At 39.9% G+C, this 19,565-nt stretch overlaps 2 protein-coding genes across 4 annotated transcripts; one reads left to right on the forward strand and one right to left on the reverse strand.

Annotated features, from left to right (window-relative positions):
* Positions 1 to 1,747: 1,747 nt before the first annotated feature.
* LOC131348362 (vasotocin-neurophysin VT 2-like) lies at positions 1,748 to 3,320 on the forward strand. Its single transcript, XM_058383212.1, has 3 exons — positions 1,748 to 2,079; positions 2,425 to 2,629; positions 2,990 to 3,320. Exons 1-3 carry the CDS (start codon positions 1,957 to 1,959, stop codon positions 3,127 to 3,129), a joined length of 468 nt encoding a protein of 155 aa, XP_058239195.1. The 5' UTR covers positions 1,748 to 1,956; the 3' UTR covers positions 3,130 to 3,320.
* Positions 2,989 to 19,020, reverse strand: ythdc2 (YTH domain containing 2). 3 transcript variants are annotated; one of them, XR_009203932.1, is made up of 32 exons: positions 18,886 to 19,010; positions 17,642 to 17,807; positions 16,365 to 16,455; positions 16,093 to 16,292; positions 15,545 to 15,747; positions 15,281 to 15,447; positions 14,436 to 14,538; positions 13,905 to 14,061; positions 13,607 to 13,714; positions 12,586 to 12,734; positions 12,354 to 12,489; positions 12,137 to 12,263; positions 10,937 to 11,002; positions 10,632 to 10,810; positions 10,332 to 10,428; positions 10,134 to 10,221; positions 9,953 to 10,033; positions 9,779 to 9,861; positions 9,412 to 9,517; positions 9,172 to 9,291; positions 8,780 to 9,052; positions 8,346 to 8,472; positions 7,964 to 8,169; positions 7,661 to 7,856; positions 7,406 to 7,518; positions 6,947 to 7,224; positions 6,662 to 6,854; positions 6,003 to 6,206; positions 5,685 to 5,867; positions 4,407 to 4,478; positions 4,072 to 4,200; positions 2,989 to 3,125 (listed from the first exon to the last, which is right to left on the reverse strand). XR_009203932.1 is itself a non-coding variant. In XM_058383206.1 (31 exons), the coding sequence occupies exons 2-31, from the start codon at positions 17,799 to 17,801 to the stop codon at positions 4,195 to 4,197; spliced, it is 4,272 nt and encodes a 1,423-aa protein (XP_058239189.1). In that variant the 5' UTR covers positions 17,802 to 17,807; positions 18,890 to 19,020; the 3' UTR covers positions 3,403 to 4,194. The 3 variants fall into 3 exon arrangements, 2 of the variants coding, with proteins under 2 accessions (XP_058239189.1, XP_058239188.1); XM_058383206.1 differs by lacking the exon at positions 2,989 to 3,125 and having other exon boundaries at positions 3,403 to 4,200; positions 18,890 to 19,020; XM_058383205.1 differs by lacking the exon at positions 2,989 to 3,125 and having other exon boundaries at positions 3,403 to 4,200.
* Between the last annotated feature and the right edge of the window lie 545 nt (positions 19,021 to 19,565).

The following is a 19,565-nucleotide window of genomic DNA, read 5'->3' on the forward strand; positions in this document are numbered from 1 at the left end:
GGATCAATTAGAATAATACATGCATCTGTTTGTGCGCATAATTGATTAATTTCTGACGCAACTAATTCCGCACACTCAGACTGATATCTCAAAAAGTCCTGAGAAGTGAGCAGCTGAATTGGAGATGATCATTATCATTGTCCTGAGATACATGGAGTACTTTTGCTCTTAATTCCCTTTATGCTGGACGTTATCACTCTCCTTCCTTCTTCTGAAACTAACAGGAGGTAGGTTAGACCAGCTCAGGGAATTATTGCTTGTTTTGTCCCTGAGATTTATATCCAGGTGGTAAAAAGGGTGTCCTTCTATGCTGCTTTATTAATGAGTGTAAATGATCCGGTTCATGGTATTTATCACACATGACAGGTTTATAAACACTTTTGATATTTCAGACTTCAAATAAAAGAAGTGAGGCACATTTTATACCTAATACAAAAGAAAGAAAGAAAAACAGATAGAGACAGACAGATAGACAGAAAGAAAGAAAGAAAAAAAGAAAGAAAGACGGAGACAGAAAGACAGAGACAGGAAGAAAGAAAGAAAGAAAGACCGGAAGAAAGAAAGAAAGAAAGAAAGAAAGAAAAGAAAAAGAAAAAGAAAAAGAAAAAGAAAAAGAAAAAGAAAAAGAAAGAAAGAAAGAAAGAAAGAAAGAAAGGAAGAAAGAGAAAGAAAGAAAGAAAGAAAGAAAGAAAGAAAAGAAAAAGAAAAAGAAAAAGAAAAAGAAAAAGAAAGAAAGAAAGAAAGAAAGAAAGAAAGAAAGAAAGGAAGAAAGGAAGAAAGAAAGACGGAGACAGAAAGAGAGACAGGAAGAAAGAAAGAAAGAAAGATAGAAAGAAAGAAATAAGGAAAGAAAGAAATAAGGAAAGAAAGAAAAGAAAAGAAAAGAAAAAGAAAGAAAGAAAGTCTGTCTTTCTGTCTGTCTTTCATTTTATCTGTCTCTCTATCTTTCCCCTTTGTATGAATCTCAATCACAATTTTTTAAAATCCACAAAAATAAAAAGGCAGAATTTTTACAGATTTGTTTCCAGTTTCTCTAAATGACACTCCATCTACACATTTATAACCCAGTCTACTGATGAACACATCAACCCTGGACAAATTATTAAGAATTATTTGTTTACAGTGGAAGATGGGTAATCAGTCTGATTATCTGTCTCTGCCTCCGTCTGAGTTAGTTGTGACGTTTAAACACGTCACAAGTGACATTAGTCACACGAGACACGTACACTTTAATTATTCAAAACGTGTGTGTGTGTGTGTGTGTGATTTCTAAATAATCATCATTTCTTTACCACAAACCCAAACCCAGTGTTGTCTACTTAAAGATATAGAAAACTAAAAAGCCTGTTTATTCACGTGACCCCTTTCTCCCCTCCAGCTCTTCTGACCTTGGGCTGACAAACAAATGGGCAAACATCCTATGAGTACTGAAGGACCTGGAGGATCCTACAGAGCCATGAATTATGCATAGAATTAGCTTGGACGAGATCTGTACTTTAAAATGTCTAGAAGTTCAAAAAGATAATTAGTTATTTCACATATCTACACCTACTTACTAATCCTATTAATGAATAATGACATTATCCTTACTCAAATACAGGAACGAGACTCGAAAAAGAGGAACGGACTGGTTAAATTCACCTTCTGTCCATTTTACCTTTCTTTTTTAGAAGAATAATAATGTGATAATTGAATGAAAAGGTTGGAATTAAATCGCTCCATTTTTCTTTGAAAGTGTCCATTTATTTATTTTTCTTTTTGAATGAGTCGATTCATCCATTGTTGGCACTGAGGGACCACTTCAGGAGGACAAGGTGACGAGGTGGGAGGGGGAGTATCCAATGGCAACAGTGATTGGCGTTTGATATAAATACTGAAGGTTCTGTGAACACCGACGAGACGGAGAAGCAGGAAAAGTCCAGCTAGAGTCAGACCTCAGACCTTCGAGACGTGACAATGGCAACATGGGTGATCTCTCTCCTCTGCACCTTCATGGTTCTCTCGCTCTCCTCTGCGTGCTACATCCAGAACTGCCCCAGAGGCGGGAAGCGCTCGTTCCCAGATGCCGTCCCCAGGCAGGTGAGTTACGCTCCAGGGATGTATCGATGGATCATTTGTTAATTCGTATTGTGATATTTATCTGATATAACGTGTCTGTACTAAATCATTAAATCGACATTTTATGTTGGTTGATTTTATTCTTATATTAAAAGGCCAAATAATGCAAGAGCTTTTAAAACATTACAATACACATCAATATCAGTTAAAAGACTTTTCCTAGAGTTTCTCTTTAAAACTTTCTTAGTAAAACTTCAGCCCTGTTGTCTACATGCTGTGTAAAAAGATTTCGAAGTTCTAATAAAGCCACAGATCATGAAATGGAGCATGTTGTACAGCATTATCTGGTCTGATCGCTGTGTCCAGTGTATGGCGTGTGGTCCCGGAGATAAGGGCCGGTGTTACGGCCCCAATATCTGCTGTGGAGAAGGACTGGGCTGCTTGATCGGATCTCCGGCGACGGCTCGCTGTTTGCAGGAAGAATATCTGCTGTCACCATGCGAGTCTGGAGGAAAACCGTGCGGACCCGACGAGGGTCGCTGCGCCACGCCTGGGGTTTGCTGCGACTCAGGTGACCTTTCTGTACATGTCTTTTTCCCCATGCATTTTCTATAATTGAACTAAATAAATTTTATAATATAAAAAGGTAGAAAAAAACTAAGTATTTTGGATTATTAAATAATATATTATATATCAAGTTTTCTATATTAAGCATATAGATTTTTATATACTAAGAGATAAGTATTTTAGACTGTATTATATACACTGGATAATTAATAATTATGATAATATTCTCATTTTCCATATACATAAAGTTTTAGTATAACATTAGTATGCTTTGTCCATTCTATACCATTAGTTTTGTGTACTAACCTTCTTCCTGTCCTATCAATTTATCTGTGTGTGTGTGTGTGTGTGTGTGTGTATACAGATGGCTGTAGGCTGGATTCAGACTGCATGGAGGAGAGCGAACAAGAAGATGTGGCTGAAAGAAACAGCTTCCTGGGCGGGTCACGGGGAGAGTTGCTGTTGCACATCCTCCATCCTGGCAGGGCACGCAGTCCATACTAAACACACACACACAAAGTTTTACTGACTTACACCACAGATCTGTTTGCTCTGAAACACACACCATGAGTCCCTGCTGTGTTAATCTTCACCGTGTGCAGCAAGAGCGCTGCAGCATGTCGAACTGCTTCTATGGAAATATGCACTGTACACCGATCTACACAGAATGTAAATATAGTATATAGCCAATAAAACTGCTCTTGAACTGTTTTAGCGTTGGTCTTGTCGATATCTGATGTACACATTATTAAGAAAAATAGAAAAGAAAAAAAGGGGTGAAACACGAACTTGTTTATTGTCTTCAGAGATTAGATTCATAACGCCAAATCTGACATAAAACCATGCAGTGATGAACATTACAGCTACTTCGTTTTAGTGCAAAACGGAATAATAATCTGAGCCAGCAAATGATCATAAGAAATGACCAAATGACAGCTCTCTTAAGATCACGGGCAAAATGATCGTGTATTTACTGGCCTGACTTCTCTTTCCACCTCAATTCTTATTGAAACCAGAGAGAGAGAGAGCGAGAGAGCGCGAGAGAGAGAGAGAGAGAGCGCGAGAGAGAGAGAGAGAAGCCGTTTGTGGAATCTGGAGAGAAATTCGTCTAAACTGATCGCTCTTTCACGAAGAATCCCTTCTATAGACAGTTAAGTAGAATTTACATTATATAATAAAAATAACTCAACAACATGAACATAGTGTTAATTCATCCGTCTGTGCAAACCTGACAGCAGGGGAACATCAGGAAAATAGTGCAATTTAAAAAAGAAAAAACAAAGAAGAAGAAAAACAAACAATTGGCCCCATGCGAGAGAAAAACACCAACACTGTTAATTATGGGATGGATGTAAACGGTTGTTAAAGTTAATGTTAGTGTTAAAGTTTCATCACACAGTGGAATATCTATGGCTCTTGAGTATCAACAGGACACTCTCTGACCACCTTAATTATATTTTTTGAAAAGACGGGAAGTGAGGTGACATTTTTGGGTCTCGGCGCTGCGCCATTTCGCTGACCGATGAGGTATGTGAGGTCAAAGGTCAGAAGTTTTGCAGCCATCCTTCTTCACACCTGGAGAATGAAAAGAAAAAAGAAGAGAAGGTTAGGCTGAATGTAATTAGCTAAAGTTCACCCATCAAGACCATTCTGGGACAGGTTTTGTTAAATGGCACTGACTCGATAAATCAATACACAAAGTTTAACATGTAGAAATTTTACATTATTAAAAAAAAGAAGAAAAAAAAAGAAAGAAATGATTTTCTGGGAACATTGCATACCTCGTGCTGCTGTTTGATGGAGAAGCGATTCCAGAGTTGCAACAGCTGTGCTCCAGTCTGAGGCTCCAGCTCCTAAACAACATAAAATCTGATCAGGTATAACATTATGACCAGTGACGGGTGAAGTGAATAACACTGATGATCTCCTCATCATGGCACCTGTTAGTGGGTGGGATATATTAGGCAGCAAGTGAACATTTTGTCCTCAAAGTTGATGTGTTAGAAGCAGGAAAAATGGACAAGCATAAGGATTTGAGCTTTGAGTTTGATGAAGGGCCAAATTGTGATGGCTAGACCACTGGATCAGAGCATCTCCAAAACTGCGTTGGTCACTGATCTCTCTCATAAACAAATCATATCTGTCAGCCTGTGGCATTTCCACTTAAGTGATGTTTTTTGCACCATTCTGTGCAAACTCTAGACTGTATTGTGTGTTAAACTCAGAAAAGAGCACGAGGATTCAACGGTCATATCTTTTTCTTTGCTCATGTTTGATGTGAACATTAGCTGAAGCTCTGTGTCTAGGTGACTTTATGTGTTGAGTTGCTGCGACGTGATTGGCTGACTGGATAACTGCATGAATGTGCATATGAGGATAAACTCTCATCTAATTCAACCCATTAATTTTAATTTAACTCTCTTAATGTACTTTTATTTACTCATCATCTGTTATAGGGCTATCGACATAGAACACTTCATGCTATTAGCAATAATAAATGAATTATCCATTGAGAATTCAGCCCTAACTGGTTGACATTCAAAAAGGGCACTTAATTCTTAATAGGCCAATCTTAATTCTTCATTCTTTTGTGTTTCTACTTTACCTACACCGCTTCAAATATCATAAAGCTCTGAATTCAGTGGCCTTTCAGAGCGAATGTAAAGAGTCTGGTATTATATGACAATGTTAATGAAATTCAATAGCGTTTCCGGTACATAACTCCGGTTCTTAACCATGTTTTACAGTAGGACCAGGCTGAAACATGACGGTCTGTCAAAGAAAAGTTCAATCATGAGTCTCAACAATACAACACATAAAGCCACAAGGCCTTCACATAAGCATCATACATGGCAGACAGAAAGCCTTTTCATGAGTGCTGTTGGTTGAACCTCCAGCAGCTTAGATGATTAAAGCATTATCAAATAGCTTGCTGTTATTGCCAACATTATTCCTTAACTTAAGATGTAACACTGCCGTCTAAAAGACCACCTTCTTAAGATTTGTAGTGAGCGGTTTGAAATTAGGAACAACCAGGACCTCGTCTGATCGTGACCCACCTGTCCGTCCCGGCTGATCTGCACTTTCTTGTTGTCGTTCCAGGGGTTGAGGAGTTGGTGAGTGAACTGGAAAGAGATGCTCTCTTTATGGATCCATTCCACACTAAATACTCCTCCCAGCCCGGCTGCACCCCAGTCCTTACAGCGCTCTGAACCAATCTCTGAACACATCCGAGCATAACCCTGTGCGTGATTAGTACACGATTAGGAGAAGGACTAGCTATTTTCAAACATAAAAATAAGTCAAACAGAATTTCTAAATAATTTTTTAAGCTACTGAAGGTTTAAATTCATTACAGCGATGACCGATTGACGTACCTGGAAGTGTCCGGAGCCTTGCACAGAGAAGATAAGGAAGACGGCGCTGCTCTCCTGGAAAGCTCGGTTTAGTTTGTGCTCGCTGTTGGGCGTAGTGGACCAGATGCTCCTCTGCTGGGAGAGCTCTATGTTCCTCAGGTTGCTGCTCTTCATGATAAAGTAACGCACTGATGATCTGGGCCTTGGCGACGGTGACTTGGAAACCTGGAATAGATTCAATATTATACATAGAAGAGTCTATGCTAAGGTAAAGGAAATCTATAGATGTATTAAAGTGAAGAGATGGCTCTTCTATTCCAAACTGGTTAATCCATTTCCTCTCTTTTTATGATTACTCCTAGTATTGTGTACTGTTATTATCAATATTCCACTATTTATTCAGTGTGATGATGGATATCATTAAAAGCACTACAATATGAATAAAACTGAATTGAATTATCGGATCTAATTACAACCTGCCATCAACCCTCCTGAACAGATATTTGCATATGTAACAGTTCAGAGAAAATTTTCTTGCATTTTTCTTTACTTTTAAACTGAAAGATATGCATTTCATTGTGACATCTTAATTCATTTTTTTAGTATTTTAAAATATGCATCACTTGTTTAATCAATTAAAAGAAGAATAAATAAATAAAAAGTGAGAAAGTTTCACCCACCCCAGGTGAAGGTGACACAAGAGCAGCCAGTTCTTTTGTTGAGGAAGTGGATGAGGGACTGGCACTAGGACTGGATACGCTGGGGCTGTCTGGCTTTACTGGGAGATGGTCATCAGCTAAACGTTTGGAAAAGACAGCACCTTTATCTCTATGGCTCTTAGACTGAGAGACAGCAGTCGGCACTTTAGGAGACCTTGGAAAAAAAACAACAAAAACAATTATGGGAATGTTGTATTTTACAAAATGTCCATCATTATGAGTATTGTGTCTTCCTGGAAGTCTTACCTATTTGGTGTGGGAGCCTCATGGCTCTGCTCCACGGCACTCCTGTGTCCACTTTTACTCTTCCCGCTGTCTGACCGATTTGGACTCATGGGTTTGGGTCTCTGGCCGATACCCGTGGGCTGCAGCAGGCCAGAAACTTGCTCTTCGCTACTCAGCACTGACACCACGGCCTGGATGGTCGTTTCATCCAGCTGGGACCACGGCTTAGAAGGGGAACGGATCCTCCTCAAGAACAGGCTATGCCAACGCTGCCTCAGCTGGAACACCATGGACGCCATCTTTAGCAAGAAGAAAAAAAGATTAAATTCTCTGAAGTGCAAAGAATTCTAATATTGAACTATTTTAAAGTATTGGTATGTTCCCAGAGAGGCAAGGAAAGGAACGAAAACCTTCTACACATTCTAGATATTAGCAAAGAGCAAAGAAATAAGAATCAGTAAGAAAAACGGAGAAAGAAACCTCCTGATCCAGTTTGAAGTTAAGCCACTCGTCGATCTTCATCTGAGCCAGCTGATCTGTGGAGCGGGTCTCACAGTCACTGTCACTGTCCTCACACAGAGCATCATCTACCACTAGGAATGCACACAAACACATGTTTGAGTAAAAAAAAAATTATGTGAATTAAATTTTTCTCTGAAATCATTCAGGACGTCTATATGGCCAAAACAGGTATATGTTTAAAAGTGCTCAATTACTTTGGCGATAGTGGGTTACCTCGGGGTGAAGAAGGTTCCTGAAGTGCTGTGCTGGGCAGTTTGGAACACCCACCAAACAAAGCGATGGAGACAGAAGTGACCGCAGTGCAGCAGCGCACGCTGGCTATCCTGTGTGCTCGTGTCATCTCATCATAGATCAGCCAGTTTGTAGGTAGAGACTGAACTGCTGCTGCTTGGGCGTTAGCTGGAGGGATCTGAAGAAGGACATTTGACATATTAAGTCACACTTGCACACATCCAACAAATAAGAAAAAACAGCATTTAAAAGAAAGTGGGCTGTCTTATGACTGCTGAAACCGACCTTCTTGTATTGGGGTTGGCTCAGGGTGGATGTAGGGTGGAAGCGAACCTTCTTCTCTTTGGCTCCTCGGAGTGTTTGTTTGTCACGGTCTATGTAGATCAGGTTAGGGTACATTCCTGATACGAGCGCTGCCTTCACTACTGCCCAGTTCTCAGAGTTCATATTTACATCCCGGATATCGCTGCAACCCCGAGCGCGAACAAAACCTGAAAGGCAGAGTGTGTGTTAAGCTACAATGAGTAACAGTGGTGTTGTGTAACAGGTCATATCAATACTGGATGATAAGACAAGATTCATTGTTTTAGTCCCAGTCCACAATATATATTTATTTTTCAGAGCTGGAATCATCCTCTGATTGGCTCCTGGAGGGTTGTTGGTGTACCTATGGCACGGAGCTGGCCCAGCAGCTGGGTGCGCATCTTGATTATAATTTCCATTGTAGCCTGTGACAGGAAGTTCTTCTCACAGAAAGACCTCTCCCAGCCATCACCACAGGCTTTCTGCCATGCCTGAGATACGAAACACACTTCGTACATCAGAAACGCATGATAATAACTCTTGCTTTTGTAATACACTAACAAGCCGTTTGTGCTAACAGCAGACGGTTCCAATATTTCAGCCATGTCCTAATATTGGATTTTTTATGTACTCCATTGTTCTGATTTCTTTCATAAATTATAGCTAGAAACTCTTTCCATTTGTCCATAATAACAAAACTTAAAATAAAGCCGCCTTCCAAATGAGCCTTAATCATCTTAAGATCACAAACCCACAGTATTTTGTAAGGTAAACTGTGAAGGTAAAGAATGTGGCGACCTGAAAAGCACGGAGCAAAGCCATGTGGTCACTGAAGGTGTTGGCAGAGAAGGATCTCCTGCACAGCATGGCGGCTCGTTTTTGTGAAGCCTGAGCTGGAAGCACAAACGGTTCCCTGTAGGACAACATGCAGGCGATGGTGAGAATCGGGTCCAGGCACTTCAGCGCCACTGCACATAGCACCATCTTCCCCAGGTGTGGCTCCAAGGGGAGGTCGGCTAGGTGGTACCCCAGTTCGGTCAGGTCCTCCCATGAGTCCATGGCATCTATGGTCTTAAAATAAACATGTAGAATTTGATATACATTTCAGATTACCTTTAATAGCACAGATAATAATTCAGTACAGTGGGACAGTGTGGAAAGCTATTTTAATGAATAATTGAGGTTAATACCTTAAGCATCTGCACAGCGCTCTTGACAGTGAGCAGGTGTGGTGGCTCTGGGGCTTTGGCAAGGAACTCGGCAATGGAGCAGGTAAAAGGGACCAAAAGTTTAGTGTGAAGACAGAGTTCCTAAAACAAAGACAGAGGGGAGAGATCAAAAACTATTATTTCCTCACTTATTTATTAACGATGGACCCAACTGTGTGTAACTCCTGGAAATATGTAGAGGGTACATGTGTGAGAACATACCTGCAGGGGCATACGCAGCAGCTGAGGGACCTGATACTCCAGCATGTTATTGAAGCGCAGCCGGCTGAACAGATGGAAACAGATTCCTGGTCTGCAACGTCCCGCTCTTAAACACAGAGAAAAACAGACATAAAATGCAAAGTGTTATTGCAGTCCATTACCTGTGATGATTGGGTGTTTCTAGGCAGTTGTATTGGTATTCCAAGTGTTTGGAGTGGCATCTCAACCATTTTGCTAGAAACAGGCTGGACCTGGGAAGGCTCGGTTTTGGGTTCTACGCCTGGTAGTTAAAGGACGTTGTGTGTCTAACAGCGTTAACATTACAGACAAGGAAATTTGTTGTGATTATATTAAAATGTCACAGCACCTTCCTTTACGCTGTAGCGCACTTGCTTTCGATATCCACACCATCTTCAGCATGGTCACATGATTCAGGGAATCGAAAGCTTTCTGTCACGAAAACACACACACACAATAAAATAAATTAGAGACGTAACCCAGCAAGTTGCTTTATATTTAACGGAATTGTATAAAGTCTTACCTCTTTGACCTTGCCAGAGTCGATAACGAAGACGACATCGTTGACGGTGATGCTGGTTTCAGCAATGTTAGTCGACAGAATCTTACAGGGGGGAGAAAAAAGGAATAATCACAGAAGATAAGAAACAGTGAGAAAAAACATTAACACGAAGAAGCGTCCGAAATTAAATAAGTGCGCTCACAATTTTGCGAACCCCACATGGAAGTCGTTTCAGAGCTTTCCTCTGATCTGCAGTCTGCATGTTAGAGTGTAGGGTGAACACCTGGTACCTGAAACAAAAAAAGGACATAACATTAAGAGTAAATTATGCATGAACGAACGAATAAAATGAATAAACCTTTGCATATTGCATTGAAGTGAAGCATGAAACATAACATGCCTGTGCTGATGATCTGCAAATCTTTTATCGTCAATAAGAATGCGGTCTCGCATTCCGACTATTTCATCATATCCTGGCAAAAATATCAAGACTGCACCTAGGGGCAGAGAAGAGAAACAGTCTTAAAATGCACAGATCCCAGATTGAAACCAGTAAAAGAACAGATATAAGCTATAAAAATACATTTTGTATGAGGTTGCTATCATGTTCCAGGTGTGTGTGTGTTGACACTATGACAAATAGTGCATGTCTTCATGACCCGCCGAAAAACAAATCCCAGATCTTCATCCTTACTCTCACCTTCATCAGAGCTCTGACAGATGTTGAAAAGCAGGTGCATGATGAGGTCCAGGTCCACCTTCTCATCATCAAAGCTGTGGTGGTACGCCTTGAGCAGCTCCTGGTCCTGAGCACTGAGCTCTCCGCTGTGTGACTGCACCAGGGACGATTCGTCCAGCTGACCCGCCTCCAGAGACGAGCTGCACAGAGGTGCAAAATGATAGGAGTTATTACAGCTAATGAGATCTACTTTTTCTGGTTTTATAATCAGATGAACACCAACATGCACTTATTTTCGTTTGTTGAAACACTGATGAAATACTCACATGTGTGACTCTAGCAGATCTACAGCTTCGGTCTGGTTGAAATGTTTAGCCCAGTCAAGAGCAGTCCTGATATAAATAAAACACAACATCCAACACTTATTACCCTTTCTATACCACATCACAGTTAAGCACCCGATTTTGATTGGTCAGAAGGTGCTGAGTGATGTCAGTAGTTCTGAATGCAATATTAGGTATAAGCCCTAAATAAGAACATTAAGTGTGAAGCTTCCTTTAAGGAGATGTTCATTTAACATGAATGGAAGGAGTCTCCAGTGTCAGCTCTTTGTTAAATTCAGAGATAAATCTGTAACATTATATATGTTTTGATATCATCAGGACAGATGTGTTGTGCTTTATGGTTTCTTGGTGACTTCAAGTCTAAAGTAAATTGAAAAAGATAGAGAGGGAATGATTGCTTATAGCTGCTATAACATGAGGGACAAAAAGGACAGCATAACTATAATCTACACTATATTGCCAAAAGTTTTGGAACACACCTCCAAATCTATTAGTTCAGGTGTTGTTTTTCAGGGGTTGGACTCGGCCCCTTAGTTCCAGTGAAAGGAACTCTTAATGCTTCAGCTTCATACCAAGACATTTTGGACAATTTCATGCTCTTTGTGGGAACAGTTTGGGGATGACCCCTTCCTGTTCCAACATGACTGCACACAAGGTCCATAAAGACACGGATGAGTGAGTTTGGTGTGGAGGAACTTGACTGGCCTGTACAGAGTCCTGACCTCAACCCGATAGAACACCATTGGGATGAATTAGAGCGGAGACTGCGAGCCAGGCCTTCTCATCCAACATCAGTGCCTGACCTCACAAATGCGCTTCTAAAGGAATGGTCAAAATTCCCATAAACACACTACTAAACCTTGTGGAAAGCCTTCAGTTGAAGCTGTTTTAGCTCCAAAGGCTGGGCCAATTCCATACTACATTCATGTGCATGTGAAGGCAGACATTTGGCAATATAGTGTAGAATCTTTCATAGGGTGATAACTATAACAGAATGACACTGAGTGTGTTGTTCCATATACACATTATCCATGAAATAACTTCCTGAATTCACTAATCTGAATACATTAAAAAATTGTTTCCCCTGTTAGATGAACTTTTATTGTACCTCACTAATGTATAGTATTGCTGTAAATGAAAATGTAATACTATATTTACATCCAAATTCAGCTCTGCCCTCACCAGCCATTAGAAGCTTTAAGGTGCACATTGGCCCCCATGCTGAAAAGCTGCTCCATCTGGCTGAGAAAGCCTCTCCCTGCAGCCACCATCAGAGGCGTGGCACTCGTTTCACTGTGCTTGTAGTCCACTGGAAGAGACACAAGCTCAAGCAGATGAACACATAGCTGTTAAAGCTGACAGCAGTGTGTATGTGCGAGTGAGTCTATTAGCACCGTACCACTGACGTTCTCGTTGACAATCAGGTTAAAAAGCTGCACAAAGGCATCAGCGTCCTGCTGCAGAAAGATGCTTGAGATGCAGTTGTCCATTTCCCTAAGCAGCCACGGCTCTAGAGACGTCACATCTTTCTCACTCTGGAAATACAAACAAAAATAATTCATTTTTCTGCTATCATGATTTACTGACTGAGATCTTCTGGGAAAAAAAACTGAGCTTGCTGAAAAAATTACCATCTGGCTAAAGACACTGTCCCCTCCATTGTCCAGCAGGTCAGTGTCCTGCAGGACGCTGGCAGAATGCAGTTTCCTCTGAGACTCTTGTCGTGATATGCCTGCTTTTACCTCACACCATTCTGTAAGAGACATCTGCTGCTTTGCTTCTGCAGAAAGCACATACACACAGGGACATAAATGAATGACTGTGTAGACGGCATTGCTAAAAATTTTAAATCAAAATCACTGAAACCATTTCCAAAATGCATTTACACTATATTGCCAAAAGTTTTAGGACACCCCTCCAAATCATTGGATTCAGCTTTTGCATTTCAGGGGTTGAGCTTTGCCCCTTTGCCCCCTTTGTTCCGGTGAAAGAAACCAAGACATTTTGGACAATTTCATGCTCCCAACTTTGTGTGAACAGTTTTGGGGATGACCCCTTCCTGTTCCAACATGACTGCACCAGTGCACAAAGCAAGGTCCATAAAGACATGGATGAGAGAGTTTGGTGTGGAGGAACTTCACAGAGTCCTGACCTCAACCTGATAGAACACCTCTGGGATGAATTAGAGTGGAGACTGTGAGCCAGACATCAGTGCCTGACCTCACAAATAGAGGAATGGTCAAAAATTCCCATAAACACACTCCTAAACCTGGTGGAAAGCCTTCCCAGAAGAGTTGAAGCTGTTATAGCTGTAAAGGGCAGGACAACTCCATATTACATTCATGTGCATGTTAAGGCAGACGTCCCAAAACTTTTGGCAATATAGTGTATATTACTGGCAGCTAAACATCCATGTCCTTTATATGAGTTATGAAAAAGAAAAATAATAAAATAAGAGTCAATAAATAAGTGAGCAGAAATAGAGTCAGGAAATGTTTAAAATGAACTAATGATACTCTTAGAAAAGTGTTACATGATTTATTGTTCTAGGCTCATTATATATTGTGCCTTTTACTTTACTTACACAAAAGAGGTATGGACAAATATATTTTTAAAAACAAACAGAAAGTTAACTTAATGTGTATAACTAACCTTTATGTATCTCTGCCTTATATTTGGCCATCTCCTTGTTTGTGTAGCCGGTGCTTCGCAAAATGTCCTCCAGAAAAAGGGTTTTCACGTCATATGGTCGTCCTTTAACTACAGCATACAAAGAAATCTTTTAAAACATTCGACCATGTAGAGTATAACGAAAAACACAGAAAGATTCATTTCAACGTATTTAAAATTCAGAGATGGTGACAATATTCTTTGGTGTCCCTGGAGGCAGTGTCTGGGATTCTGCGGGTGATGGAGAAAAAGCATTTGGAAGTTCATTTATTTCACTCACTGTAAATAACTGGACAATGGCCAAAGTATCTGATGAAAAGATCCACATCCAGGGCAGCACTGGAGAGAATGAGCTTCAGAGACGGCATCTTCGGCAACACGTCCCGCAACTTGGTCAGGAGGAAATCGGTCAGGCCGTCCCGCTCGTGAACCTCGTCCTAAGAAAACGCAAGGTAGATGCACACTCAAAACAGTGAAGGATGTTTTTTAATGAAGGTAAAGCAGTGCTTCCTTAAATTGCATTAAGACACATCAATTATGTTAAACCAATACTGTGTCAAAAAATAAATATACACTCTCTAAGTGTTATAGGTAGTACTATTCCATTATTAAGTTCTATTTGTTATTTGATTTGGCCACTCCATATAAATGGCACACCCATGAAATAAAAACAAACATGCCTGGTGCGATGGTGCAATCGTGTGAGCACACACCTTTACGAGATGAGTCTTAATCAGACGCATTAAACCTGCATGTTTTGTATCAACGGTTAAAGAAACATCCCGGTGAATAATCTAAAATGTGTGCTTACCACAATGACATGTGTGACAGTGGAGAGGACGCTGTCTCCGGCCATCAGTGTTCTGAGAAGCACACCGCTTGTGCAAAAAGTCAGTAGGGTCATGGGAGAAACCCTGGACAAAGGAACATGGTTTGATCATCATTTAAACTTTGTGCAGTTTATATTCAGAATGTTGAAGACATCTCACATAAAAATCAATAAGTCAGAGAGTTCAGAAATAATAATGCTAAGTGAGGGTTATTTTCTGCTTATTTTTCTAAATAAGATGGATAACATGGACGGTCTGATAGATAGATGGATGTTCTAAATGAAAAGGATGTATGGATGGATGGATAGATGGATGTTTTAAATAAAAAGGATGGATGGATGGATATTCTAAATGAAAAGGATAGATGGATAGATGGATGTTCTAAATGAAAAGGATATATAGATGGATGTTCTAAATGAAAAAGGAAAGATAGATGGATGGACGTTCTGAATGAAAAATATAGATAGATCGATGGATGGATGGAAGAATGGGTATTCTAAATGAAAAGGATAGTTGGATGGATGTATGGATGGGTATTCTAAATGAAAAGGATTGATGGATGGACGTTCTAAATGAAAAATATAGATGGATGGACGGATGTTCTAAATGAAAAGGATGGATGGATGGATGTTCTAAATGAAAAGGATAGATGGACTGCCTTGAAGCAGACAGATGTAAAATGTAGATAGAAGAATGGATGGATAGATGAATAAGTGGATAAATGTATAAAGATTCTTTATTTTTCCTCATAGTTCATGTTTACACTAGCCATCCAAATTAATGAAAAGTAAACATAAATACACTGAAAAGTCTCTGGTCATTCTACCTGCCCTCCAGCCGGATCTGATAACCGACAGTCTTGCCGACGCTCTCTCCTCTCTCTGCCGCCACTCTTTCCGACACAGCGATGGCAGCCAGCCTCCTGGGCTGCGTACAGAAGATGCGACAGGGATTTCCCTTTTGGTTGCAGTCGTCCAGCAGGAACTGAGGAATCTAGGAGACACGTGCCGAAGAGGACAGCTTATTGTTTGCTAGTGCTTCTGAAGCACTCTTTTAATTCGCTCCACACAGCTGTACATGTGCGCTTCACCTGGGTGGTTTTTCCTGAGCCTGTTTCACCCACGATCAGCACCACCTGGTTCTCTTTAATGGTCGTCACAATCTCCTCCTGCCTCTCATAGACAGGAAGCGCTCGCCGAAAGCTTTCCAGGACAGAGGGGCTTCTCATCGGAGGGACCTGAGGGAGGCTGTTTTTCAGCTGGCCCCTCGTGCTGGTCTTGTCTTTTCCATTACCTGGGGAAAATGTTTCATGTTAAAAATATATATATATTTTCTCATGTCGGTGGATGAACATACACTTCCTAATCTCTTATTATTAGCATTTTTAATTATTTTAATATATTATTATTTTCATTCATACATTAATAATAAATAATATTTCTATTCTTTATTTTTTTAAACAATTAAAAATGTTTTTGGTTATATTTTAATATTTTTATTTTTTACATATTAATGATTTGTATTGTATTTCTGTCTCATTTTTTGCTATTATTTTCTTAACTTGGACCACTCCTAGAGCCGAAGATCTTAAGATCTTCGGCTGTAAAAAGGCAGGTGGAAAGACGTTGAAGTGTTTACCAGCAGCTTCTGGAAGAACAGTGAGCCCTCTCTCAGTGTGCTGGAGCAGATCAGTGCGCTCTTTATTAGTAATTGGGAACCTCTGCAGCAGGTTTTGAATCACATGCTTGGAATTGTGGGTAAGGTTAAAGGTCATAATGGAGTGCCCTGACTCCGGACGATCCTTCTTCCATATTGTGAGAAAACGGTGTATTCCTTTACTGTAACAGAACAAGTAGTAATACATTAAACTTAGTCTTATTTGGACAGAAATTTCAGGTACCTACACTTACCCTTTGCTTTTTGAAACATAACCCAGGGATTGTGCAATGCGATGTATAAACGCTCTCTCTGTGCTGGTCAGTGAAGAAGGAAACTCCAGCTCTATGTGTATATAAGAAAGAAACGTACATTAAAAACCTGTATATACTGTATATAACCTGTATATTGGCTAAATGTTTTGGGACAACCCTCCAGATCATTGAATTCAGGTGTTGTTTTTCAGGGGTTGGGCTTCAGCTTCATATCAAAATATTTTGAACATCATAAACACTTTGAGTCCTGACCTCAACCTGATAGAACACCTTTGGGATGAGCCAGGCCTTCTCGTCCAACATCAGTGCCTGACCTCACAAATGTGCTTCTAGAGGAATGGTCAAAAATTCCCATAAACACACTTCTAAACCTTGTGGAAAGCCTTCCCAGAAGAGCTGAAGCTGTTATAGCTGCAAAGAGCAGGGAAACTCTATATTACATTCATGTGCATGTAAAGGGCAACATCCCAGTTTTGGCCTGGCTCACAGTCTCCACTCTAATTCATCCCAAAGGTGTTCTATCAGGTTGAGGTCAGGACTCAGGTACACTGAGGTGCAGTCCAGTCAAGTTCCTCCACACCAAACTCGATCATCCATGTCTTTATGGAGCTTGCTTTGTGCCCTGATGTGCAGTCATGTTGGAACAGGAAGGGGTCATCCCCAAACTGTTCCCACAAAGTTGGGAGCATGAAATTGTCCAAAATGTCTTGGTATGAAGCTGAAGCATTAAGAGTTCCTTTCACTGGAACTAAGGGACCGAGCCCAACCCCTGAATTCAATGATGTGGAGGGGTGTCCCAAAACTTTTGGCAATGTAGTGTACATTGCTCTTGAGTGATCCTGTACTCTGTCTGTGCTCTTTAAAGGTATGATGAGGTTTTATTTTTTTGCATTTCCATTTATGCAAATCTCCTTCTTGGGGTAAGGGTTAGGCCTGAATTGCTTCAAGAGCTGCAATTTCTCAACTGAGTAGATATTTTACTGACAACTCCAGAAAGAATCTCCCCAAATATTATAAACTTGAAAATTCACTAAATGCAGCATGAAATGTACCAGTGTTACTAATCACAAGATAAGCTATAAAATGTAAAAAAGAATTCTAATAAACATGAGCTTAATTGTTGTTTTATCAAATATCTGAAACTTTTAGAAACTCATACTTATACATTCCTGCTAAAGTCAAACTAGATAAAGAGTTAAAAAGCAAAAGTGCTGGCTCCTGATGGTGCCGTTCTGATCCAGTTAGACTGAACAAACCTCTATGGTCGCTGTACTGGAACCGCTCCAGCGAGATGTTCACAGCGATCTTTACTTCTTCATCGATCCTGATGTCTTTCAGCCCTTTGGCTTTTAATGACCTAGACAGCTTCGATGGGTTCATGTTTGCTTTCTGAGAGGCGGAGTTTGACCGAGACATGACAACCTTGTAAGAGAAAAACCTTAACTTTAGGGTGGCTCTAACGACATGTACAAGAACAAACAGATAAACAGAGAGATATATAAATAATTACAAGCGGACAGACAGACAGACAGACAGACAGGCAGGCAGAGAGAGAAAAAGATAGGCAGGCAGGTGGATGGATGGATGGATGGATGGATAGATAGATAGATAGATAGATAGATAGATAGATAGATAGATAGAAAAACAGACAACAAGATAGATATCTAAATAGTCAAATGTCTAAAGTGATAGACAGACAGGCAGAGAAAGAAAAAGACAGACAGAAAGACAGACAGAGAGCATAGAACAGCTATATAAGTAGACAGAAAGACAGAACGACAGACAGACAGACAGTTGGAGCATGGAACAGCTATATAATTAGACAGACAGACAGACAAAGATAGACAAAAAGCTAGATATCTAAATTGTCAAATGATTAAAGTGATAGACAGATAAACAGGCAGAGAGAGAACAAGACAGACAGACAGACAGCTAAATAGATAGATAGATAGATAGATAGATAGATAGATAGGACACTTTTTTGCATATATCCTTGTATTCATGAGTTTTCCTTTAATAGACATTAGCACTGATTAGCTTGCCAGTTTTACAGAAAGTGAAGCTGATTTTGTTCCACATTAAACAAACATTAATTAATTGAGTTATTTTTTATACACAATTACCTAGCTACACTTAACTTTGACCATCTTTCGAATACCACAACATTATATGAGCTGGAAAGGCAACATTGTAAGCTAAAGCTGCATTCGCTAACCAAAACATAATTCATACATAAAACATGATGAATTCATTTTTGTATTTAATAAATTACATTTTTGTGCTGTATGTTCGGAGAAAAATAATATCCGTTAGCTAGTTCTCCTGACTCGTTAGCTCACATGATACTGAAAGCTCACAGCTAGCAAGATGAACTTTGTCACTGACGGATAACAACCAAAAAGCATTCATAACATGTTATTAACTCGTCTGTTATTGTGTATTGTTAAAATGACTTTAAATATTTTCCATAACATCAGAGCTGAATGAATTCTTTACTTACTTACTGCTGTGTTGAACTAGCATACACACTGAGCCGGCTAGCGTGAATGAAACTTAGCGGCAGGATCCCAAACAGCTTCGTGTTAAATAAAGTGTGCACTAGTTAGGGTGTTAAACCCAGTCTTTCATGCGCTATGTAGTGCGCCTATAAAGAAAATAATGAGCTATTTGTAATTCTGCCTTGTTGTTGTTCGATGGTAACCGCCTACAGGCTAATGAACGCGCTTGGTGTCAAATGACATGAGAAACATCACGAGATTATTTATTCATGAGTTATTCATTAATTTTCTTTTTAAGTTGTTATCTCACACAGGAAATACAAAACATTCTGGATTTTGATTTTATTGATTGAAATGAAAACACAATGATGCCGTAGGTTTTAAATCCAGATAGTGCTTCACCAGAGAGTATATTTATTTTACTATAACTGGAGCATGGAACTACTATATAAGTAGACAGACAGACAGATAGAGAGTAAGACAGACAATAAGATATCTAAATAGTCAAACGATTAAAGTGACTGATAGACAGACATACAGACCGGCAGAGAGAGGAGAGAGAAAAAGATAGACAGAAAGACAGACAGACAGACAGACAGACAGACAGACAGACAGATAGATAGATAGATAGATAGATAGATAGATAGATAGATAGATAGATAGAGCATGGAACAGCTATATA

This window comes from Hemibagrus wyckioides, linkage group LG28 (genome assembly GCF_019097595.1).
Source record: "Hemibagrus wyckioides isolate EC202008001 linkage group LG28, SWU_Hwy_1.0, whole genome shotgun sequence".
Classification (NCBI taxonomy): Eukaryota; Metazoa; Chordata; class Actinopteri; order Siluriformes; family Bagridae; genus Hemibagrus; species Hemibagrus wyckioides.